Here is a 20881-nt window from a genome sequence, read left to right as displayed (position 1 = left end):
CAATTTCTACACGTGTGCGGCGTTTGTTATGAATCCTGAGGGGAAGTCCCCGCCGGATTTTAAATAAAAATCCGGCATGGGTTCCCCCTCAGGAGCATACCGGGCCCTTAGGTCTGTTATGGGTTGTAAGGGAGAGCCCCCCTACGCAGAAAAAAAACAGCGTAGGGGTCCCCCTACAATCCATACCAGACCGTATCCAAAAGCACGCTACCCGGCCAGCCATGAAGGAGTGGGGACGAGCGAGCGCCCCCCCCCCCCTCCTGAGCCGTACCAGGCTGCATGCCCTCAACAGGGGGGGGTTGGGTGCTCTGGGGCAGGGGGGGCGCACTGCGGCCCCCCCACCTCAGAGCACCCTGTCCCCATGTTGATGAGGACAGGGCCCCTTCCCGACAACCCTGGCCTTTGGTTGTCGGGTATGCGGGCGGGAGGCTTATCGAATCTGGGAGCCCCCTTTAATAAGGGGGCCCCCAGATACCGCGCCCCCACCCTAAGTGAATGAGTATGGGGTACATCGTACCCCTACCCATTCACCTGCAAGGAAAAGTGGTTAAAACACAAATAAACCACACAGGGTATTAAAATATTTTATTAGTCTGCTCCGGAGGCCCCCCCTGTCTTCTTTATTAGCTCTTTTAGCAGGGGGAGCTTCTTCTTTGACGTCTTCGGGTGGGTGGGGGCCGCCGTCTGGTTCTCTTCCACCGCCGGGGGGGTCGCTTTTAAAAAAGCCCCCACCCCCCGGCGGGTTTCCTCCGGCGTCTTCGGCGGGGGGGCTTCTTCTTCCGCTATTCCGATGGGTCTTCTCCGCTATCCGGGGGGTCTCCTTCTATGTTCGCCGCTCTCCGCTGTTGACTCGGCGCACCCCGGTTCTTCGTCTCGCTGTCCGGGTGCCCTTCTTCCGTGCTGTACGTCTTTCTTCTCCTTCCGTGCTGTGAGTTCTTCTTCTGTGCTGTGACGTCATGTTCTTCACTTCTCTTCTTCTCCCGATGTTGACACGCCGGTTCTTCTCGCTGAAATGACGGATGCGCGCCTTGCATCGGACCTATATAGGCCTCACAGTCCCATCATGCTCTGTACCTACCCATGTGATACCTACCCACGTGGATTCAGGATTCATAACAAACGCCGCACACGTGTAGAATTGGCGGGAATCCAAGTCGGATCTCCCGTCGCTTCTATGACGGCTCTGTCTCCATCGCGGCAAGCCAGCTCGGCGCTGGCTCCCGCGATGGGGCTCGTAGGTGCTCAATCTCGCCGAGAAAGAGAGCGAGATTGACACAATATCGGGTTCACCTACTGTAGGTGTACAATGTACCACATATCCATTCACATAGGGGAGGGGAGGGATCTAGGGGCCCCCTTGTTAAAGGGAGCTTCCAGATTCCAATAAGCCCCCTGCCTGCAGACCCCGGCAACCACCAGCCAGGGTTGTCTGGAAGAGGCCATTGTCCTCATCAACATGGAGACAAGGTGCTTTGGGGTGAGGGGCGTAGAGCTCCCCCTGCCCCAAAGCACCCACCCCCCTATGTTGAGGGAATGTGGCCTGGTATGGTTTAGAAGGGGGATGCTCACTCGTCCCCCCCATCCTAACCTGCCAGGCTGCATGCTTGGATAAGGGTCTGGTATGAATTGTGGAAGTGACCCTATGCCATTTTTTTTATGGACTGGGGGGACCCCATGCCATTTTTTTCATTGATTTTTCATCTATATTGGGAGTCGGCAACACATTACATACAAAATCCAGCATGCAATGCATTACAGCTGCGAGCAAGTTGAAATTACATTTTTTCCTTTAGAAATTTCATTATTGCTGCGGCATGTTCTATACATCACACAGATGTGCCACTTGACAGGGAGACTAAGTGGACCCCCCTGACATGATATTTAAAGGAATATTTCATTTTTATTGTTTTACTTTGAGCATCATTAAAATCACTACTCCTGAAAAAAAAATGTTTTGCATTGATACATGTCCCATATGGCAGTACCCAGGTTCCCATGCAGTTTTTTATGGCAATAACTTCCATATAAGCCTTTAAAATGAGAACTTTTGATTTTTCATGTTTGTGTCTCATAGGCTTTAATAGCATTCGCATGTTCGCTAGAACATTTTACCTGTTCAAGGTGTTCTGGTGCGAACCGAACCAGGGGGTGTTTGGCCCATTCCTATAGGTAAGGTAGAGGATGGACCAGATCCTGCCACCCTGGAAGCTGGGTGATATTTACATATTGGAGTGTCCTGGTTATCGAGGCTACATTACACCTACATAACTCAGAAAGGACTCATAAGAAGTTGGAGCCACCCATACTTGCTTTAAGTGTCCATCTAAAACCTTTTTTTTATCATATAGGAAGTGAGAAAATATCTGCCATGACAACAAATAGAAAAAGCTGACATGAAATCTAGCCTTCTCCTAGATTCTGAAAAAAAATATTTCAGTCTGTGTTGCAATATGACAGTAAGTCAGTGGAAATCTCCATACTAGAAGCCCTGAATAGCAGTAAAAAAAGAAAAACTGACAGCCTTCCCCACTCTAAATCTATAGGAAAAAAAGTTCATACTCTTTAACCTCTTTGCCACCGCGCTATAGACAAAAGACGTCTACAGCGCGGTCGAGTTGTTCTGGGAGGACGTCCTCCCAGAATCCTCCTCTCGCGCGCCCCCTGGGGCGCGCTCCCGTAATCATCCGTGAGCGCCAGGTCTAGAAGACCCGGCGCATCACAGATTGCGGTAAATTGCCGCTGATAGCGGCTGTTTACCACGTGATCGCTCCGTCAAATGACGGAGCGATCACTTGTAAACAAACCGGCGTCATGTTATGACGCTGGTTCCTCCCTCTCCTCTCTGTACCGATCGGTACAGAGAGGGGGAGAGCGGAAGCAGCAGCAGCTGCTGTGGGCTGGATCTGTGACAAATGCAGTCACAGATCCAGCCATCCATCCCTCCCTGTGCAATACTCTGCAATACCCCCCATACTCTGCAATAACCCCCCATACTCTGCAATAACCCCCAATACTCTTCAATACCCCCCAATACTCTTCAATACCCCCCAATACTCTGCAATACCCCACAATACTCTGCAATACCCCCAATACTCTGCAATACCCCCAATACTCTGCAATACCCCCAATACCCCAATACTCCGCAATACCTGCTAATATGACAGAAACAAGATATATATTTTTTTTTTACAGAATTTTCAGTGTTTTTTCTTTTATAGCGCAAAAAATAAAAAACCCAGAGGTGATCAAATACCACCAAAAGAAAGCTCTATTCGTGGGAAAAAAAGGACAAAAATTTCAGATGGGCACAATGTTGTATGACTGAGTAATTGTCATTCAAATTGTGAGAGCACCGAAAGCTGAAAATGTATCTGGTTAGGAAGGGGGTTTAAGTGCCCAGTGGTCAAGTGGTGAAGCTCATTTTTAGGCCTAAGGATGTATCTCATGTTAGAGAACATTTAATTCCAGATTGGTGAGCTAGCTAATTAAATTCAGTAAATACTGCAGTAGTGCTAAAAACAAAGATTATTTTAATCTGAGTTCTCTGCATTTCTATGCAAAACTACAAACACAGTTTCCTAGAGAGTCAAGGCAGTAGAAGTGTACTTTCTGAATCTTATGTTAGGTAACTTCCTCTGCCTTACTCGGCTTCCTTTCAAAGTAAATTGTAAATGTGTATCAGCTACATTTATCTTTGATACCATAACAGGTATGCCATGTGGCAAATAAAGTTTTTTTAGGCAGAACTAGATTAAAAATACTTAAGATTTGCAATGTTGCCAGCAGCACTTTTGAGATCTGAATACATGTTTAGTTCCCTAAGAACTTATGGTAAAACTGAAGGAAAGGAAAAGTTGATTTCTATTTTTTAGTAGCTCAAAGTAGTATTGCAATAAAATAATATGCAGTTATCTGCATTAAGGTAATTCGATACATTGATTCTTACATTTTATTTAAGAGAAAGGTATTGTCTCTTCAAAAATGTAACAGTCTAATATAGACCAGGTGAAGAGATAAGGATGAGAAAGTGGAGTAGTATTGAAGACAAGTCAGCCTGACAGTAATGATAACCTTAAAGCACTAAAGCTCAGAGCCCTCACACTCATCCATTTCTGTAACATTTACATGTTCTGGACATGAAGGAATATTACAGCAATGAACTTGATCTCGATAAGGTTTTTACTACCCTATTGCAGCTTAGGGATGGGAAGGCTCACTGAATGAAGAGGTTCCAGGAAAATTGTCATGTTCCTCATCTTCATGAATCATGAACAAGGATGATTAGGAATGGGACACTCCTTCCTACTTATGATGCAACAAAAATAAGGAAGGCATCTTTGACTTGTTGGTGAAGATTAACACCCCAATGATTAGACTGCTGTGTGTCACTTTGCCGTTGAATAAAGTAATGTGCCTTCTTTGTGGTTTAAACATTTTTTATTTTTAAAGAAAATAATCTCCTGCATCTACTGCTGCTGATTTTCTGATGGCAACTCTATAAAAAATACCAGTGCTTTAATTCTAAAGACACTTGTTTTAACCAAAAGACGTCACCATCCATTCAAAGAAAAAATGCTTAAAACTAGAAAAGTACATTTTAATTAAAACCTAATCTAAATTAGATCTGGACAGATTTACTTGTCATATCTTGCCACAACAACTTAACTCAAAACAAGATAATATAAATACATCTTTAGAGGATATTTCTCATGTTTTACTTATTTTGCTGATATGTGGATGACTACAGGATCCAGAATTCAGCTAAAACATACCAAATGTTGCCGCTCTAAAGAACAGGATTGGAGGGTTCTCTAAATGTTTTCATATGTCCAACTAAAGTTTATAAAGAGAAAACCTTGATTGCCACAATTTACTGCATGCAACCAGGGGTGAAACTGATTTTTTTTAAACTTAATTTACCTCTAATCACAATGATTTCTTTATTGCATTAACCAGTTTGCCATGTTTTTTCAGGTCATATATTCTTCACTATCATTTTGCAAATACTAGAATGAAAATGGTATAACACGGTAGGATCATTGTCAAAATCACATCGGAATTCTGACGGAATTCCATCAGAGTAAAAGAGAACATGTTCTCTATCTAAACTTCGACAGAATTAATCGGAATTTAAGATGGAAATAATCTGATGGGGCATACACACGGTTGGAATTTCCGATGGAAAAAGTCAGACTGACTTTTTCCATCGGAAATTCCAAACGTGTGTACGGGGCATTACAGTATATACACTCTGTCCTGAAACAATTACACTCAACTTATCCCCGCAATTTAGTGTGTATTGGGTATTTAGTGGGTATTTAGTGTGTATATACTGTATTTATCGGCATATAACACGCACAGGCGTATAACACGCACCCTAACTTTAAGAGGGAAGTTTTAGGAAAAAAAACTTTCCACAGCCCCCTGCGTATTACACGCAGGCACAGTTTACCCTCCATTTTCAGGGTAAAAAAGTGAGTGTTATACGTCAATAAATACAGTATATCCTCTTGCAATTCCAATGTTCATTTCACATCCTTGCTTGACTTCATTGTGAGCAACGTGAAAAGATATGCTAGCTTTGCCCCTAATAGGAAATACAAAAAAAAAGCAATTTCAGTATACCTATAGAGAATACAGATTTGCTTTACTGATCCTAAGGATTGGTCTGCTCTCCCCTCCCTCACCACTCAGACCCACCACCCCCTGAAATACCTAATAAACTAGGAGTTTTCCGAAAATTGCTACAGGGCCAACAAACTCTCATTTTACAATACTTTATTTTTAGAACAACATTTTTTTTCCCTGAACAGTGACAGACAATGTACTAGACAATGTACTGTTAAGCTATCCCTGGGGAGGATCGCATGGCCAGTGGCGCGACACGTCGGATGGAGCCTTGTGGCATCGGTTCTGGTGTTTTTTTAGCGGAAGTGCGGTTGGGAGGCCTGTGTGTCGCTGCTCCCATTGCTTTTTGCTGCGGTTTTTGTCCTTACTTGATGTAAGCAATTTTTTTACTAAATAAATTTATTTTTCATTTGGCAATATTGCACTATGGCTGTTCTTTGTTTCCTTTGAGCGCCATTTATACAAGAAGTGTCATTCCTTGGAGCGAGCTGTTTCCTCTATATGTGGAATTACCCAAGATGTTTTGATGCCAAGTTTTGGACATAATTCTTCATCTTCGCCTGGAACCTGGATGTATTTACAGATCCATCAGCAGGATTCCTTATCTGACTATCTGATGAGCCTTGTTTGACCCTTGGGTCATTGTTGGAGGTGAGCGGCCAATTCATAAATTTAACAGTTGATGTTTGGATAGATGTTTTATCTGTTTTTTCTTCTATCAAGTTATCTCTATGAGATTTTTGCCTTTATATGAACTAACTCCTACCATTGGGCTTTAGTTGGACTTTATTCACATTTATTTATTAATTTGTATGTTTGGCTACTCGTCATATTTTTTCTTTAAGTATATTACTTTATGGCACATTATTGAATAAGTGCACTATTCCCATCTTTTTCTTTTACAATATATACTGTACACTCTGTCCTGAAACAATTACACTAAACGTATCCCCATAATTTAGTGTGCATTGGGTAAGTATATATATCCTCTTGCACTTCCAATGTTCATTTCACATCCTTGCTTGACTACATTGTCAGCAATGTGAAAAGATATGCTAGCTTTGCCCCTAATAGGAAATACAAAAAAAAAAAAGCAATTTCAGTAAACCTGTAGAGAATACAGGTTTGCTTCACTGATTCTGAGGATTGGTCTGCTCTCCCCTCCCTTACCACTCAGACCCACAACAGGTAACCCCTGAAAATTGCTACAGGGCCAACAAACTCTCATTTTACAATACTTTTTTTTATTTTTAGAACAATATTGATTTTTGTTCCTGAACAGTGACAGACAATGTACTAGACAATGTATCGTTAAGCAGATTAAATGTTATCATCTGTAAACTTGCAGAAAATAGTATGGAAACAGTAACATAATGAAGATAATATCATTCCATCTTTCTAGCCAAAAAGCTGTACTGTACCTGACTGTCAAATTAATAACTAAAAAATATATAAAAAAAAAAAAAAACATGAAAAAAATATTGCTATTTACTATTAGCTCCACACCCAAGCATGACCTTATTCTGCTTCATACACAGTATGTGGAGCTATTGACTGTCAGCCAATCTACAGAAGTTTACCGGCACAGTACATACAGGGTAAATTATAACAAACACAGCTCCACAGCTGCCTCATAATTAAAATAAACTAAAAAATATATGTTATTCTATTTTGGCTGTAAAAGTAGAAACATACTTGATGCAGACATTCACTTCCAAAGTGGGAGTCTGTTCCCCTCCAACTATACCCACCTCCACAACGAGAAACAATGTTTTTTTAAGTGTTTGTTTACATAGTTTTGTTTTGTTTGGGCCCAGTGTGAACCCAGAAACAGCAGACAACTCCTATCAGTGAGGAAGACCAAGATGGTGGCACAGGACGTGGGCTATATCTCCTAAACAGCAAATCACAGCGAGACAATTCTGGATTTGCTAAGTGGGTGGGTATGCGTTTTGAAGAGAGCCATACAAGACAGGTAAGAAGGGAAAAAACAGGGGAAATTAAGTTCCTCTTTAAGTTATCAAAAAAAAATAAACTTTAGAATGATTGCTTTATGACTATGGTTAGGAAAGTGAATGACTATTCGCTTTCCTAGCACTGAACCTCCTCTCCGCCAATCAGGTGCTCAGGTCTGTTACCTGTCATCTGATTGGCTGAAATGACAGGCGCCACTATTGGGCGCCTGACGAGAGGAGAGGACGGGGGATGAGGCAGAAGATGCATGAAGGACATTGCTCGTTGCCGTCACCCTCTGCCCCACAGAGACAGAGTAAGTGCCGGGCAGACGGCGAGCGGACGGGAGGGTACATTGGCAACATTTAATGGGCACACTGGCAGCATTTGGTGGGCACACTGGCAGCATGTAATGGGCACACTGTTAGAATTTGATGGGCACACTGGCAGTATATGATTGGCACACTGGCAGCATTTAATGGGCACACTGGCAGCATATTATGGGCACACTGGCAGAATTTAATGGGCACACTGGCAGCATTTGATGGACACACTGGCAGCATATTATGGGTATACTGGCAGCGTTTAATGAGCACATTGGCAGCATATGATGGACACACTGGCAGCATTTAATGGGCACATTGGCAGCATTTGATGGGCACACTGGCAGCATTAGATGGCACAGTGGCTGCGTTTGATGGGCACTGTGGCTGCATTTGATGGGCACAGTGGCTGCGTTTGATGGCACAGTGGCATCATTTGATATGCACAGTGGCATCGTTTGATATGCACAGTGGCATCGTTTGATATGCACAGTGGCATTGTTTGATATGCACAGTGGCATCGTTTGATATGCACAGTGGCAGTGTTTGGCACATTTGCTGCGTTTGATCGCACAGTGGCTGCGTTTGATGGCACAGTGGCTGCGTTTGATGGTACAGTGGCTGCAATTGAGTTTTTTTTTTTTTTATTTCAGTTGGTTTACACCCCCCAAAACATTTTGGGCACCAACCTCCACTGGTGGCAGGACTTAATCACTGGGTTTGCCTACAGTTTGTCAGCATCAAATCTTCCTGTAAGTGGCAAGGTTAAAGAACTCATGTTCCCTCAATGAATGAGAAAGACAACCATAGGAAAAAAAGCAGACCATTGTAATTGCCCCTGGCATTATAACATGGTTTATCCCAACCAATCTAAATGCAACTTTTGCTGGACATCTAGGTCTAATGACAGGATCAACAGGTTTTTAAATCAGTTAGTTCAAAAAGGATGCACTGATAAAAGTCTATTCAAGGATAGACTTTCAAATAAACATTGCATCATTATGCTATTTTTAAAACAAGCAGGTGTGAAGGGTGAACAACTACATACTGTAACAATTGCACAAAATAAGCACGCTATGTAGAGGAACTGTTTGTGTTCAACAAAAATATACACAATACAGAGATATAGAATTATATCTTAAGAAACATAAATCTTCAACATAAATTTGCCACTCTGTTTCCACAGCAACAGATAAATACTGTAGAGATATGGATGTGTCACTTGCCCATCCTAAGCATTCCTTAGTCAAGGCTTTCAATTACTCATTGACAAAACATTCACAAATAAATGTTTTATTGTTGACAGGTACAAAGACTGCAGTGGCAATGGATTTACTGAAAATAAAAACCAAAATGTAGACCTGAAGAAAATGTGTTATCAATATTTCAAGTGCATCTACAGTACGAACCAGCAGTAAACAATACTATGAAGGAGGAGGGTGGGGAATTAATTTCTCCACCCTAATGCTTTTAGGGATTTAAAATGGAGTGGTCTAAAGCATGTGTTCAAGCCCCGGTACATCCATACTTGATGCATGTTACTATGGAAGTACTGGAAAGTTAGGTTAGGTGTAAGAGCAACGACGGGTTCTGTGAAAAGATAAGCATTAGAGAAAAAGCTATAGAGAGAAAACAACGTGAGTTGTCACCAGGTTTTGTTTTCATATTTTTGCCTCTGTAGCTTGCTCTGTGTTACCCATTTAGAGCATCTCTGTAAGGGACATCTATCTCTCCCAAAAGCTGCTAATACTCATATGGCATTGTGCAGATGGTATGGCTTCCCTATGGGTCAGAGGTTAAAGCAGACAGACCTTCATCTCCTTTCTTAAGATGCTCTTTCTTGCTTCCCCTCTCTCCCTCACAAAAACTGTTTATTTCAAAGAAAATACCCATTTTGTTTCCTCAATTCTTGCCCAGATGAGGTCCTTCTGTGGCATTTCTGCACATGCACACGACCTCACAAACTGTATCCTTGGATATCTACACACACATTTTTCTAGGATGCAGTATGCAGGGTGTTGCATGTTAGGGATATTATGTTCTAGGGATATAAAATAAAATTTTGAATAGTTAGGGTAGAGGTGCTCTTTAATGGTATGAAAGATGAGGTTAAAGTGATACTATGGGTTTGTTTTTGTTTTTTTAAATAACAAACATATTATAGTTACCTCCACAGTTCGTTTTGCACAGAGTGGCCTTGAACGTCCTCTTCTGGGGTCCCACGGCAGCTGTCTCAGCTCTCTCCCGAGGGGGTTACCTTGCGGGCGCACGCCCGTGTTATACACTCGGCGTGCATAGCCGTCTAGTGTGTGACTCGGCCGCATCATTGGATTTGATTGTCAGCAGTGGGAGCCAATGAGGAGCCGATCAGCCATGGAGAGAACGATGCAGGATCATGCTCTCGGAAATTAGGGGCTCAGGTAAGTAAAACGGGGACTCGGTGGGGCCCCAGCACAGCAAGGTGTTTTTTCACCTTAATGCATAGTATGCATTAAGGTGAAAAAACACCAAGGTTTACAACCCCTTTAAAGTGTTAGGCCCCGTACACACGACCGAGTTTCTCGGCAGAATTCAGCCAGAAACTCGGTTCAGAGCTGAATTCTGCCGAGAAACCCGGCCGTGTGTACACTTTCGGCCGAGGAAGCCGACGAGGACCTCGGCGAGGAAATAGGGAACATGTTCTCTATTTCCTCGTTGTTCAATGGCAAATTTCGGCTCGCCGAGATCCTCTGCGGCTTCACAAGGAACTCGACGGGCAAAACGATGTGTTTTGCCCGTCGAGTTCCTCGGACGTGTGTACGGGGCCTGAGTATAGTTATAATCTCCCCTTCAGCTATCCTTATGTGCCATCCTCATCAGAGCTAGCAATAAAATCATACCTCAAATGTACATACACTACCCCCCTGCTCATGTCCAGAGTGCCTGGTACCAGTGTACTTAAGATAGGGTGCAGTGAATTGTGAGGTACAGCTATAAGGAGTCCCAAGCCTGCACATTGGTAGGTGCTACTTACAATTTTTTTTGATTCAGTTACCATGTGAACTGGCTTAATGCAGATAAAAAATCATGAACAGACTTGCCCAAGTTCCCAGATAGCAAGCAATTGTGCTACGAGTTTGAAAATTACTTACTAAGCTATTGCTAGACTTGCCAGGCTTCACAAGTTTGTTTCAAAATTGCAGTAAGTTCGTATTGCATTAATCAGATCGACTTTCTTTGCAAACATTCTGAAAGTCTGCTGTAAGTTCTGGTTCAGTTATTTTGTGCCACTGTGGCTGAATTTTCATGCTGTAGACTTGCAGAGCTCTTGCTGTAGACTCACCACTGCAACTTTGTTCTTGTTAGAGACTTGCCACGCATATTTGCTACAAATTGGAAAAGTGTCAGCTAGAACTTTTGCTTCAAATGCTCTGCAAGTGTACAACTTGTCAGTGAAAAGCAAGTTAAGAGAATTACAATTCAAAATATTTGTGGCATGTTATCTTTGCTATCTGGGTGAACGTGACTGCAGTAAATTACGCATGTCTGGCATTTTCAACTAGGTAAGGCAACCCTTTACCTGGGGCAAAATATATCATACTAGTAAATGGGCCTTAAAGACAGGGCAAAAAAGAGGAAAAATTATAAATAAGTAGTTTTAAATATACTGTATATGACACTTTAAACAAATAGCAGATCTTTTATGTGCTTCTTTTGAAATAGGTCTCCAATTCATATAGGCCAATGCAGTTGTGTATGCTGTCAGTTAGCACACACATTAGTACAAGGCCGCCCTTCACACTGCATTTAGTAGTTCAGTCAGTTGGTTCTTGCACTACAGAATGGTTGCTAAACATGCAAAGGATTATACAAAAGGGTTGTGATCATCCCACAATCCAATGCAAGGTGGTGCCAACATCAGATTGTGGGATGGTGGCGAGTAGAATGACCTTGTTAAAATGTTATCAGCATAAATCTTCCACATAGCAGAGACATACCGTGTTATTTGGATGATAGTTTAGATGTAATCCACTGTCACACAGGGGGGATGATGTACCACTGCTTTGGTCACTAGGCGCACCTGTTAAAAAAAATATGAATATAAATTTGTTATTTTTATTTCTTCTGCCACTTTAGAGTATGTTATATAGTTACATAGTAGGTGAGGTTGAAAAAAGACAAGTCTATCAAGTCCAACCTATGTGTGTGATTATATGTCAGTAATATATTGTATATCCCTGTATGTTGTGGTTGTTCAATTGTTTATCTAATAGTTTATTTAAACTATAGCCCCCCCATTGAGACCACCGCTTGCTGCTCTTACAGTAAAGAATCGTCTATGCAATTTAAGTTTAACCTCTTTTCTTCTAATTTTAATGAGTGGCCACGTGTCTTATTGAACTCCCTTACGCGAAAACATTTTATCCCTATTGTGGAGTGACCAGTATGGTATTTGTAAATTGAAACCATATCCCCTCTCTAGCGTCTCTTCTCCAGAGAGAATAAGTTCAGTGCTCACAACCTTTCCTCATATCCTCCAGACCCTTTATTAGCTGTGTTGCCCTTCTTTATACTCTCTCCATTTCCAGTACATCCTTCCTGAGGACTTGTGCCCAGAACTTGACAGCATACTCCAGCTGAGGCCGGACCAGAGTCTTGTAGAGTGGGAGAATTATCGCTTTATCTCTTGAGTTAATCCCCTTTTTAATGCATGCCAATATTCTATTTGCTTTGTTAGCAGCAGCTTGGCATTATGTGCATGGCTGAGCCTGTCATCTTCTAGGACCCCCAGGTCATTTTCCATCTTAGATTCCCCCAAAGGTTCACCCCCTAGTGAGTAGATTGCATTAACATTTTTTCCACCCGAATGCATTATTTAAAAAAATTCTACATTAAACCTCATTTCCCATGTAGTTTCCCACCCCATTAATTTCAGTGATTATTTACAAAAGTCCAAGTTCTACTGTATCTAATATTTTTTTTTATTATTATTATTATTAAAGAATTAAAATGTATGTACAATTTTAAATCCTGACTGTTCCTGATGAGATTTTTCTGTCAGACATTACAGGAAGTGAGGGGAAATCTCTTTTGGGACAAATATAGCTTTTAAAATAATTTTGCTTATTTTAACCTGGAGAGGAATTAGGGGAAACCTTAGTAACTGGGTCACAGGCCGTAATAAAATCCTGATAGGTGTTAAAATCCTTTCACAATCTATCACAATAAAAAAAATGTCTTTAGATAAACTTTACCACTTCTCTTGTGTGTATGTTCACAGAACATGACCCATACTAGCATCAAATGAATAAATCAGATTTTATATTCTAAGAATTTTCTTCTTGACTATCAATTAGTCAGTTTGTTATTTACAGTTTTCTACTGCAATATGAAAAAATATATATATAAGCAGTTCCGTTCACTGATGTTAGCCAGTAAAAAGTGTATTTTGATTGGCTATTGTGCATTAGTGCACTTAAGAATTAACATTTGAAGTGTGTCAATATTTTCTCATAGACACTATAGATTGTGAGGGAAATCGCCTCATAGGTAGCGGACACTATAATATCTGCTCCATTGGAATACTGTATATCCCCTCACCTCCTATTCTAGCGTTGCCAAAAATTTTGGATTTATCCAATCATTTTCTGTTCTGGTGACAATGACATGGGAATGCAAATAGCAATAAAAACTTGACAGAAGTTCCATCCCTTCCATACTCTATATATAAAAAAAAAAAAAAAGTTTTGGCTAGAGATACACTTTAAGGATTAGCACTCTTCATTGATTAATGTTTTATTTTTTCAATTCTTTCAGAAAAAAGTAAGGGTCCATATTGATAGTATCTTTTTCATATCAAACAGGTTTTGCATTCACATAAACTATTTTACCAAAATTATTGGGACGCCTCACTTTACACGCACATGAACTTTAATGGCATCCCAGTCTTAGTACATAGGGTTCAATATTGAGTTGGCCCATCCTTAGCATCTATAACAGCTTCAACTCTTCTGGGAAGACCACAAGGTTTAGGAGCATTAGGTAAGGCACTGGTGTGGATGAGAAGGCCTGGTTTGCAATCTCTGCTCTAATTCATCCCAAAGGTGTTCTATTGGTTTGAGGTCAGGACTCTGTGTAGGCCAGTCAAGTTCCTTGACCCCAAACCTGCTCATCAATGTCTTTTTGAACCTTGCTTTGTGCTTTGGTCCGAATCATTTGGTGAAGAGGGGATTATGGTGAGGGGTTGTTTTTCAGGGGTTGGGCTTGGCCCCTTAGTTCCAGTGAAGGGAACTCTTAATGTGTCATCATAGCAAGACATTTTGGACAATTTCATACTCCCAACTTTGTGGGAACAGTTTGGGGATGGCCCATTCCTGCGCCAACATGTCTGTGCACCAGTGCACAAATAGGGTCTATAGACATTGATGAGTGAGTTTGGGGTGGAGGAACTTGACTGGCCTTCACAGAGTACCGACCTCAACCTGATAGAACATCTTTGGGATGAATTAAAGCGGAGACTACGAGCCAGGCCTTCTCTTCCAAATCAGTGACTGACCTCATAAATGCGCTTCTGGAAGAATGGTCAAACATTCCCATAGACACACTCCTAAACCTTGTGGACAGGCTTCCCAGAAGATTTGAAGCTGTTATAGATGCCAAGGATAGGCTATCTCAATATTGAACCCTACAGACTAAGACTGGGATGCCATTAACCTCCCTGGCGGTATCCCTGAGCGTCACTCGGGGTTGGTTTTCAATGCTAAGATCGGTATCCCCGAGTCACGCTCGGGGTGGACGTGCATCGGCGCGGCTTACCTTTCGCTGGATCCACAGGCAAGTTACTCACCTTGACCCTGGATCCAGCGATGCCACCCCGCTGTGTGAGCGAGCGGGTCCTCCTCGCTCGATTCACAGTGTCCCCGTGTCCCCGCTTGTTTTGGGCAACAGATTACGAGACTGCATCTGACATCATGACCAAAGTTTGTGAAGACTAGCTGAGTTTTAATGTTTATGGATTGGCACCACTGTCCACTCCTCAAAAAATGTAGGAAACTATTTTACTTTAACATATATCTAAAGATCTGTATCTAAGGAGATAAGTATACCTCAACCCTGGCTCTCATTCTGATCTGGAGACTTACTTGTACATATAATTCTATGAAGATGTATATTGCACACATAGTCACCTTGAAGGGCTTAATTATGATTCTGAACCTCAGATATCCTTATGCCACCTACATAATTTTAAGCCTTGTGGGTTTTCCTATAGGTTGCAAGCAAATATGTTGTTTGGTTAAACCTTGAGGTGGCTAAACAAAATAAATTCCAGCCAGCCCCTTCACACACCTTCAGATATACTACTCTACTGTAATATGCTAGACCTCACAGAATTTCAACCTTTACTTAAGTACCTCTGCTAAAAGCAAAAAAATAAATATTTTTGTACTTACCGTATATACTCGAATATAAGCCGAGTTTTTCAGCACATTATTTTGTGCTGAAAATTCCCCCCTTGGCCTACTCAAGTCACCTTTTTGCGCCTGATCTCCCAGACTTTGGGGACCCAGTACCGGCTGGCCGTAGGTCCCCTGGACCTCAAACTTGGCAAACCTATAGCCCCACTCTTCCTCTACAAGTTTGCAAGTTTGTTATCTCGGGGACCTACGGCTGGGGAGCATCGATTTTTCGAAGTCGGGCACCCCTTCCATAGACTCCCAAGTTAAACAGTAATTTCTCCGGTAACTTTGGGGACCCGATCCTCTACAAGTGTGAAAAGTTTGCTGTCTGGGGGACCTACGGCCGGGGAGCACCGATTTTTCAAAGCCGGGCACCCCTTCTATATACTCCCATATTAAACGTAAGTCTAGTCGTGGACACAGTGAGGCATGGGCACAGTGAGGCATGGACACAGTGAGGCATAGACACAGTGAGGCATGGACATAGTGAGGCATGGGCACAGTGAGGCATGGACATAGTGAGGAATGGGCACAGTAAGGCATGGGCACAGAGAGGCATGGGCACACTGAGGCACAGTGAGGCATGGGCACAGTGAGGCATGGACACAGTGAGGCATGGACACAGTGAGGCATGGACACAGTGAGGCATGCACATGGACACAGTGAGGCAAAGTGAGGCACAGTGAGGCATGCAGATGGACACCCTAGGCTTATACTCGAGTCAATATGTTTTTCAATTTTTTGTGGTAAAATGAGGTGCCTCGGCTTATATTCGGGTCGGCTTATACTCGAGTATATACGGTACCGTATAATTCGTTTTTTAGGAGTTCAATAAGGGACACGAGGCTCAGGAATGATTGGGCTGTACTGCGACTTATAAGATGAATTGGACACTGGCAACAAAAAAAGTGATCAGCCTGGTATAATTCCCTCCCACTTCCAGCATGCCTCACTCTGTTGAAATAAGATTGCAAAACACAGGGAGCTAGGATTTTCTTCCTTAATGAACTCGTAGAAATTTATTTTACGGTAAATACAAAAATCCTATTTTATTTCTCTCTCATTAAGGGATACACTATTTAAAGACAACTGGGGCAACCAAAAGTCCAACTAAGATATAAGCAGCAGTACAGTATATCAAAAAGCCCAGCAGAAACTACAGGATGTTCTAGGTACCAATGTATAACAAAATTTCATGAAATTAATAAAGTTTATTATGTCCATTAAAAGATTACATTTGCAAGTTACTATTGCAGTCATATGGCAGTAACTATGGATATCCTTCCCCCATGGGCATAGCATAAGGGGTTGCAGGGGTCACAATCGCAACCTCGCCCCTAGCTCCAGGGGGCCCCAGCAGCCTCCCTGTCATATTATCATATCCTCCACAAAGTCCAGCTCCGATCTGCCCTAGGGCCCCACAGCCACACTCCAGTACTTGGCTTCTACTTTGCCTTCCACAGTCCACACCCCTCCAATCTCATTGGCTGGGGAGAAGCTGTGAGGCATTTCCAGAATGGAGAGAAGCACAAGGTGAGAACAGCCCAGGATGGGGAAGTGTCTGTGCTGTGTGCTGACAACATGGAATGGTAACCGTGCTTAGCAAGGCAAGAGGAGGAGAGTGCCGTCCTATAGCCACAATGGGATGTCACTGGTGAAGTATGACACTGCTTAGTGTCTCCTAGTCACTAGCTGGGATCCTCTGTACCCCCCCCCCCATCCGGGGATGTACTCACTTCCCTGACAACTGTGGAAAGACACACACCTCCGGGAGGTGACCTTCTCCCAACACCTGCCAACATTGAGAGAGAAACCTTCAGAAATTGCTAAAACAAATCCCTTAACACCTACTCAGGGGGCCACTGAAGGGCTGCAGGCTCTAGATTTTGTGTCTCATGGCTTTGCCCTCCCAGATCTAAGTTGCACCCCCCCCAAAGCCCCCTGACCACCCCCTTTACCCTGGATACTATGCCCAGGTGCTGAGCTCCTTTCCCATTACAGCACTCTTTACTGATCCTCCTCTGCAGGGCTGAAATCACATTCCTTTACAACACAGCCAGTTAGCCATGATCTGCACAGGGTGTATCTGCCTACTGAAACTACACTGCCGTTCTGGTCAGATAATTTCACAGGTCAGAAGGGCCAGAAACAGCCTGTGAAGACTGACAGACTGTGTGTAAAGGAATGTGATTTCCGCCCAATGTAGTGGGGGGGGGGGAGTTGTATACAGTGTTGGCATTGCAAAGGAGCTCTGCCAAGTGACCTGCCAGGGATCCCTGTCCTCTGATTCTCCAGCGGTAATCCCTGTCCTCTGGTGTAAAGAGGAACTCTGGGAACTCAAAACTCTTAAGCCACTTTGAGTATCTTGACATGTGGTGGATGTATCTGCACGCACGGTGGAAGTGGTGGGTGGTAATGAGGCCAGGTCAACTTTTGCATCAGGGCCCAAAAGCTTCAAGCTACACCTCTGCCTTCCCCACATACCCCAAATAAATGTTAAGGAATATAAACATAATGGGGTAGATCCACGTACAACGGTGCATTAGTGCGCCGGGCGTAGCGTATCTAAGATTACTTGTTTTTGTTTTAAATCCTCAACGAATTTGCGCTGTAAGGGCGCGGAATTCAAATGGATGTAATGGGGGCGTGTTTTATGTAAATACGTCGTGACCCGACGTAAACAACGTTTTTTTAAACTGAGCATTCGCCGTCCCTGGGGGTATCCCAGTGCGGATGCTCGAAATTTAACCGGAACACGCCAATGCTTACAACGGTGACGTCATTCTACGCAAATTCCTATTCGCGAACGACTTACGCAAACGACGTAAAAAAATTCAAAATTGTACGTGGGAACGACGGCTATACTTAACATTGAGTACGCCACCATATAGCAGCTTTAACTATATGCCGGAAAAAGCCAAACGAAAACGACGTAAAAAAAATGCGCCGGGCCGACGTACGTTCGTGGATTGCCGTAACTAGCTAATTTGCATACTCGACGCAGATTTCGACGGGAACGCCACCTAGCAGCCGCCAAAAAAATTCAGCTTAGATCCAACGGCGTACTAAGACGTATGCCTGTCGGATCAAGCCCAGATGCCGTTGTATCTTGTTTTGTGGATACAAAACAAAGATACGACGCGGGAAATTTAAAAATCAGTAGATACGCCGGCGTACTCCTTTTGTGGATCTGCCCCAATATGTTCTGTTGTCAAGAAAATTTTCTTAGGACAGCACCCGTTTCTTCAGAAAAAGTTGGGAGATTGTATTTCTCCATGTGAACATCACAAAACATATCTAGTACACAGTAACGTGTTCATACATACAATGGATTATAAGAATAGAGAATACATCCCTGGTGATAGATAGTTCCAGACAACCATCTATGAACCAAAGAGGATGGGGGGGGGGAGGGGCAAAAGGGTTTGAATGGGCACAAACACCACTATAAAGTATATATCAAATATAGGTATGGTCAAATGTAAATTCCATTCCTCCATTTAAAACGTATCATTTTTATGTGTTGTATTACTGGGGGCTCATTGTAAGGTTTATAAATTCTCCTGATTTTCTGCCATCCATAGGTATCCATTTTAAAAGAGTGTTTATGAGTTGAGTCTATAATATCCCATCTTAAGGCAAAAACATACTTTCTCAATTCAATTGTATAATGTCACAGACCATTACTGTACATGACGACATCGACTAGGCAGTGTGCAATAACAAGGATGGTTCACTCCCTGTTTATATCTCTCCCTAACTGGTTGGGGCCCCTTTTTCCTGAATTTTGGAGCCAAAATGGCACTGCATGATGACGTCATCACGCGCCTGTGTGCAATGATGTCATGACGCAATGATGCATTGCATCATGATCCATGCGACACAAAAAAATCTGAAAAGCACCCATTACAGCACCATTACATTACAGCCATCTAGGCAGGGAAGCAACAGTCAAATGGTCACCCCAATAGCTTAAGGGGAAATTTACACCTACTGTAAGTAAAGATGTTTAACAGTCCACTGGTAAACAAAATACCAGAGGCGTAACATGGTTGTTGTTTAAGTGGGATGATATGACTGCTGATCAAATGGATGTCCCCATATGTAAAAATAATATATATACAGTGCCTTGAAATTTTCCAAAGTTTGTCATGTTACAACTAAAAATGTAAATGTATTTTATTGGGATTTTATATGATAGATCAAGACAAAGTGGCACATAGTTGTGAAGTGGAAGGAAAATGATAAATAGTTTAAATTTTTTTTACAAATACATTTCTTAAAATGTGGCGTGCATTTGTATTCAGCCCCCTTTTACTCTGATACCCATAACTAAAATCTAGTGAAACCTAATTAGTAAATAGAGTTCACCCGTGAGTAATTTAATCTCTCTATAAATACAGACTTTCTGTGAAGCCCTCAAAGGTTTGTTAGAGAACGTTAGTAAACAAACAGCATCACGAAGGCCAAGGAACACACCCGACAGGTCAGGGAAAAAGTTGTGGAGAAGTTTAAAGCAGGGTTAGGTTATAAAAAAAATATCCCAAGCTTTGAACATCTCACGAAGCACTGTTCAATCCATCATCCGAAAAAATGGAAAGAGTATGTCACAACTATAAACCTACCAAAACATGGCTGTCCACTTAAACTGACAGGCCAGGCAAGGAGAGTATTAACCACAGATTAACAGCTCAGGTGGGAGAATCTGTCCACAGGACAACTAATAGTTGTGCACTCCACAAATCTGGCCTTTATGGAAGAGCGGCAAGAAGAAAGCATTGTTGAAAAATAGCCATGAGAAGTCCCTTTTGCAGTTTGTGAGAAGCCAAGTGGGGGGCACAACAAACATGTGGGAAAAGCTGCTCTGGTCAGAGGAGACCAAAATTGAACTTTTTGGCATAAAGCATAATGCTACATGTGGCGAAGAGCTAACACTGCACATCACCCTGAACACATCATCCCCACTGTGAAACATGGTGGTGGCAGCATCATGTTGTGGGGATGCTCTTCTTCAGCAGGGACAGGGAAGCTGGTCAGGGTTGATGGGAAGATGGATGGAGTCAAATACAGGGCAATCTTTGAAGAAAACCTGTTAAACCGCGTACACACAATTGGTTTGTCCGCTGAAAACAGACAGATGGACTGTTTTCATCGGACAAACTGATCGTGTGTGGACCCCATCGGTTTTATTTCCATCGGTGTAAAAAAATAGAACATGTTTTAAATTTTTCCTATGGATAAAAAAACTATAGAAAAATCCGATCGTCTGTATGGAACTCCATCGGTCAAAAATCCACGCATGCTCAGAATCAAGTCGACACATATTTGGAAGCATTGAAATTCATTTTTTTCGTTGTACATCACTGCGTTTTGCCACGATCGTATTTTTGACTGATAGTGTGTAGGCAAGACTGATGAAAGTCAGCTTTATTGGATATCCGATGAAAAAATCCATCGGATTAGATTCAATCAGATATCCGATCGTGTGTACAGGTCTTTAGAGTCTGCAAAAGGCTTGACCCTGGTGCCGAGGTTCACCTT

General features: G+C 42.5%; 1 protein-coding gene across 2 annotated transcripts in view; it reads right to left on the bottom strand.

Annotated features, from left to right (window-relative positions):
- Positions 1-20881, bottom strand: part of SNTG1 (syntrophin gamma 1) — a 795295-nt gene that overhangs the window by 144407 nt on the left and 630007 nt on the right. For both annotated transcript variants that reach the window (XM_040354181.1, XM_040354180.1), the window contains one exon: positions 11882-11964. In XM_040354181.1, coding sequence (XP_040210115.1) covers positions 11882-11964 — 83 coding nt within the window. The remainder of the gene's footprint in view (positions 1-11881; positions 11965-20881) is intronic.

Source organism: Rana temporaria, chromosome 5, assembly GCF_905171775.1.
Source record: "Rana temporaria chromosome 5, aRanTem1.1, whole genome shotgun sequence".
Classification (NCBI taxonomy): Eukaryota; Metazoa; Chordata; class Amphibia; order Anura; family Ranidae; genus Rana; species Rana temporaria.
Note: the sequence above shows the minus strand (reverse complement) of the source record. Positions and strands in the feature narration are given on the sequence as shown.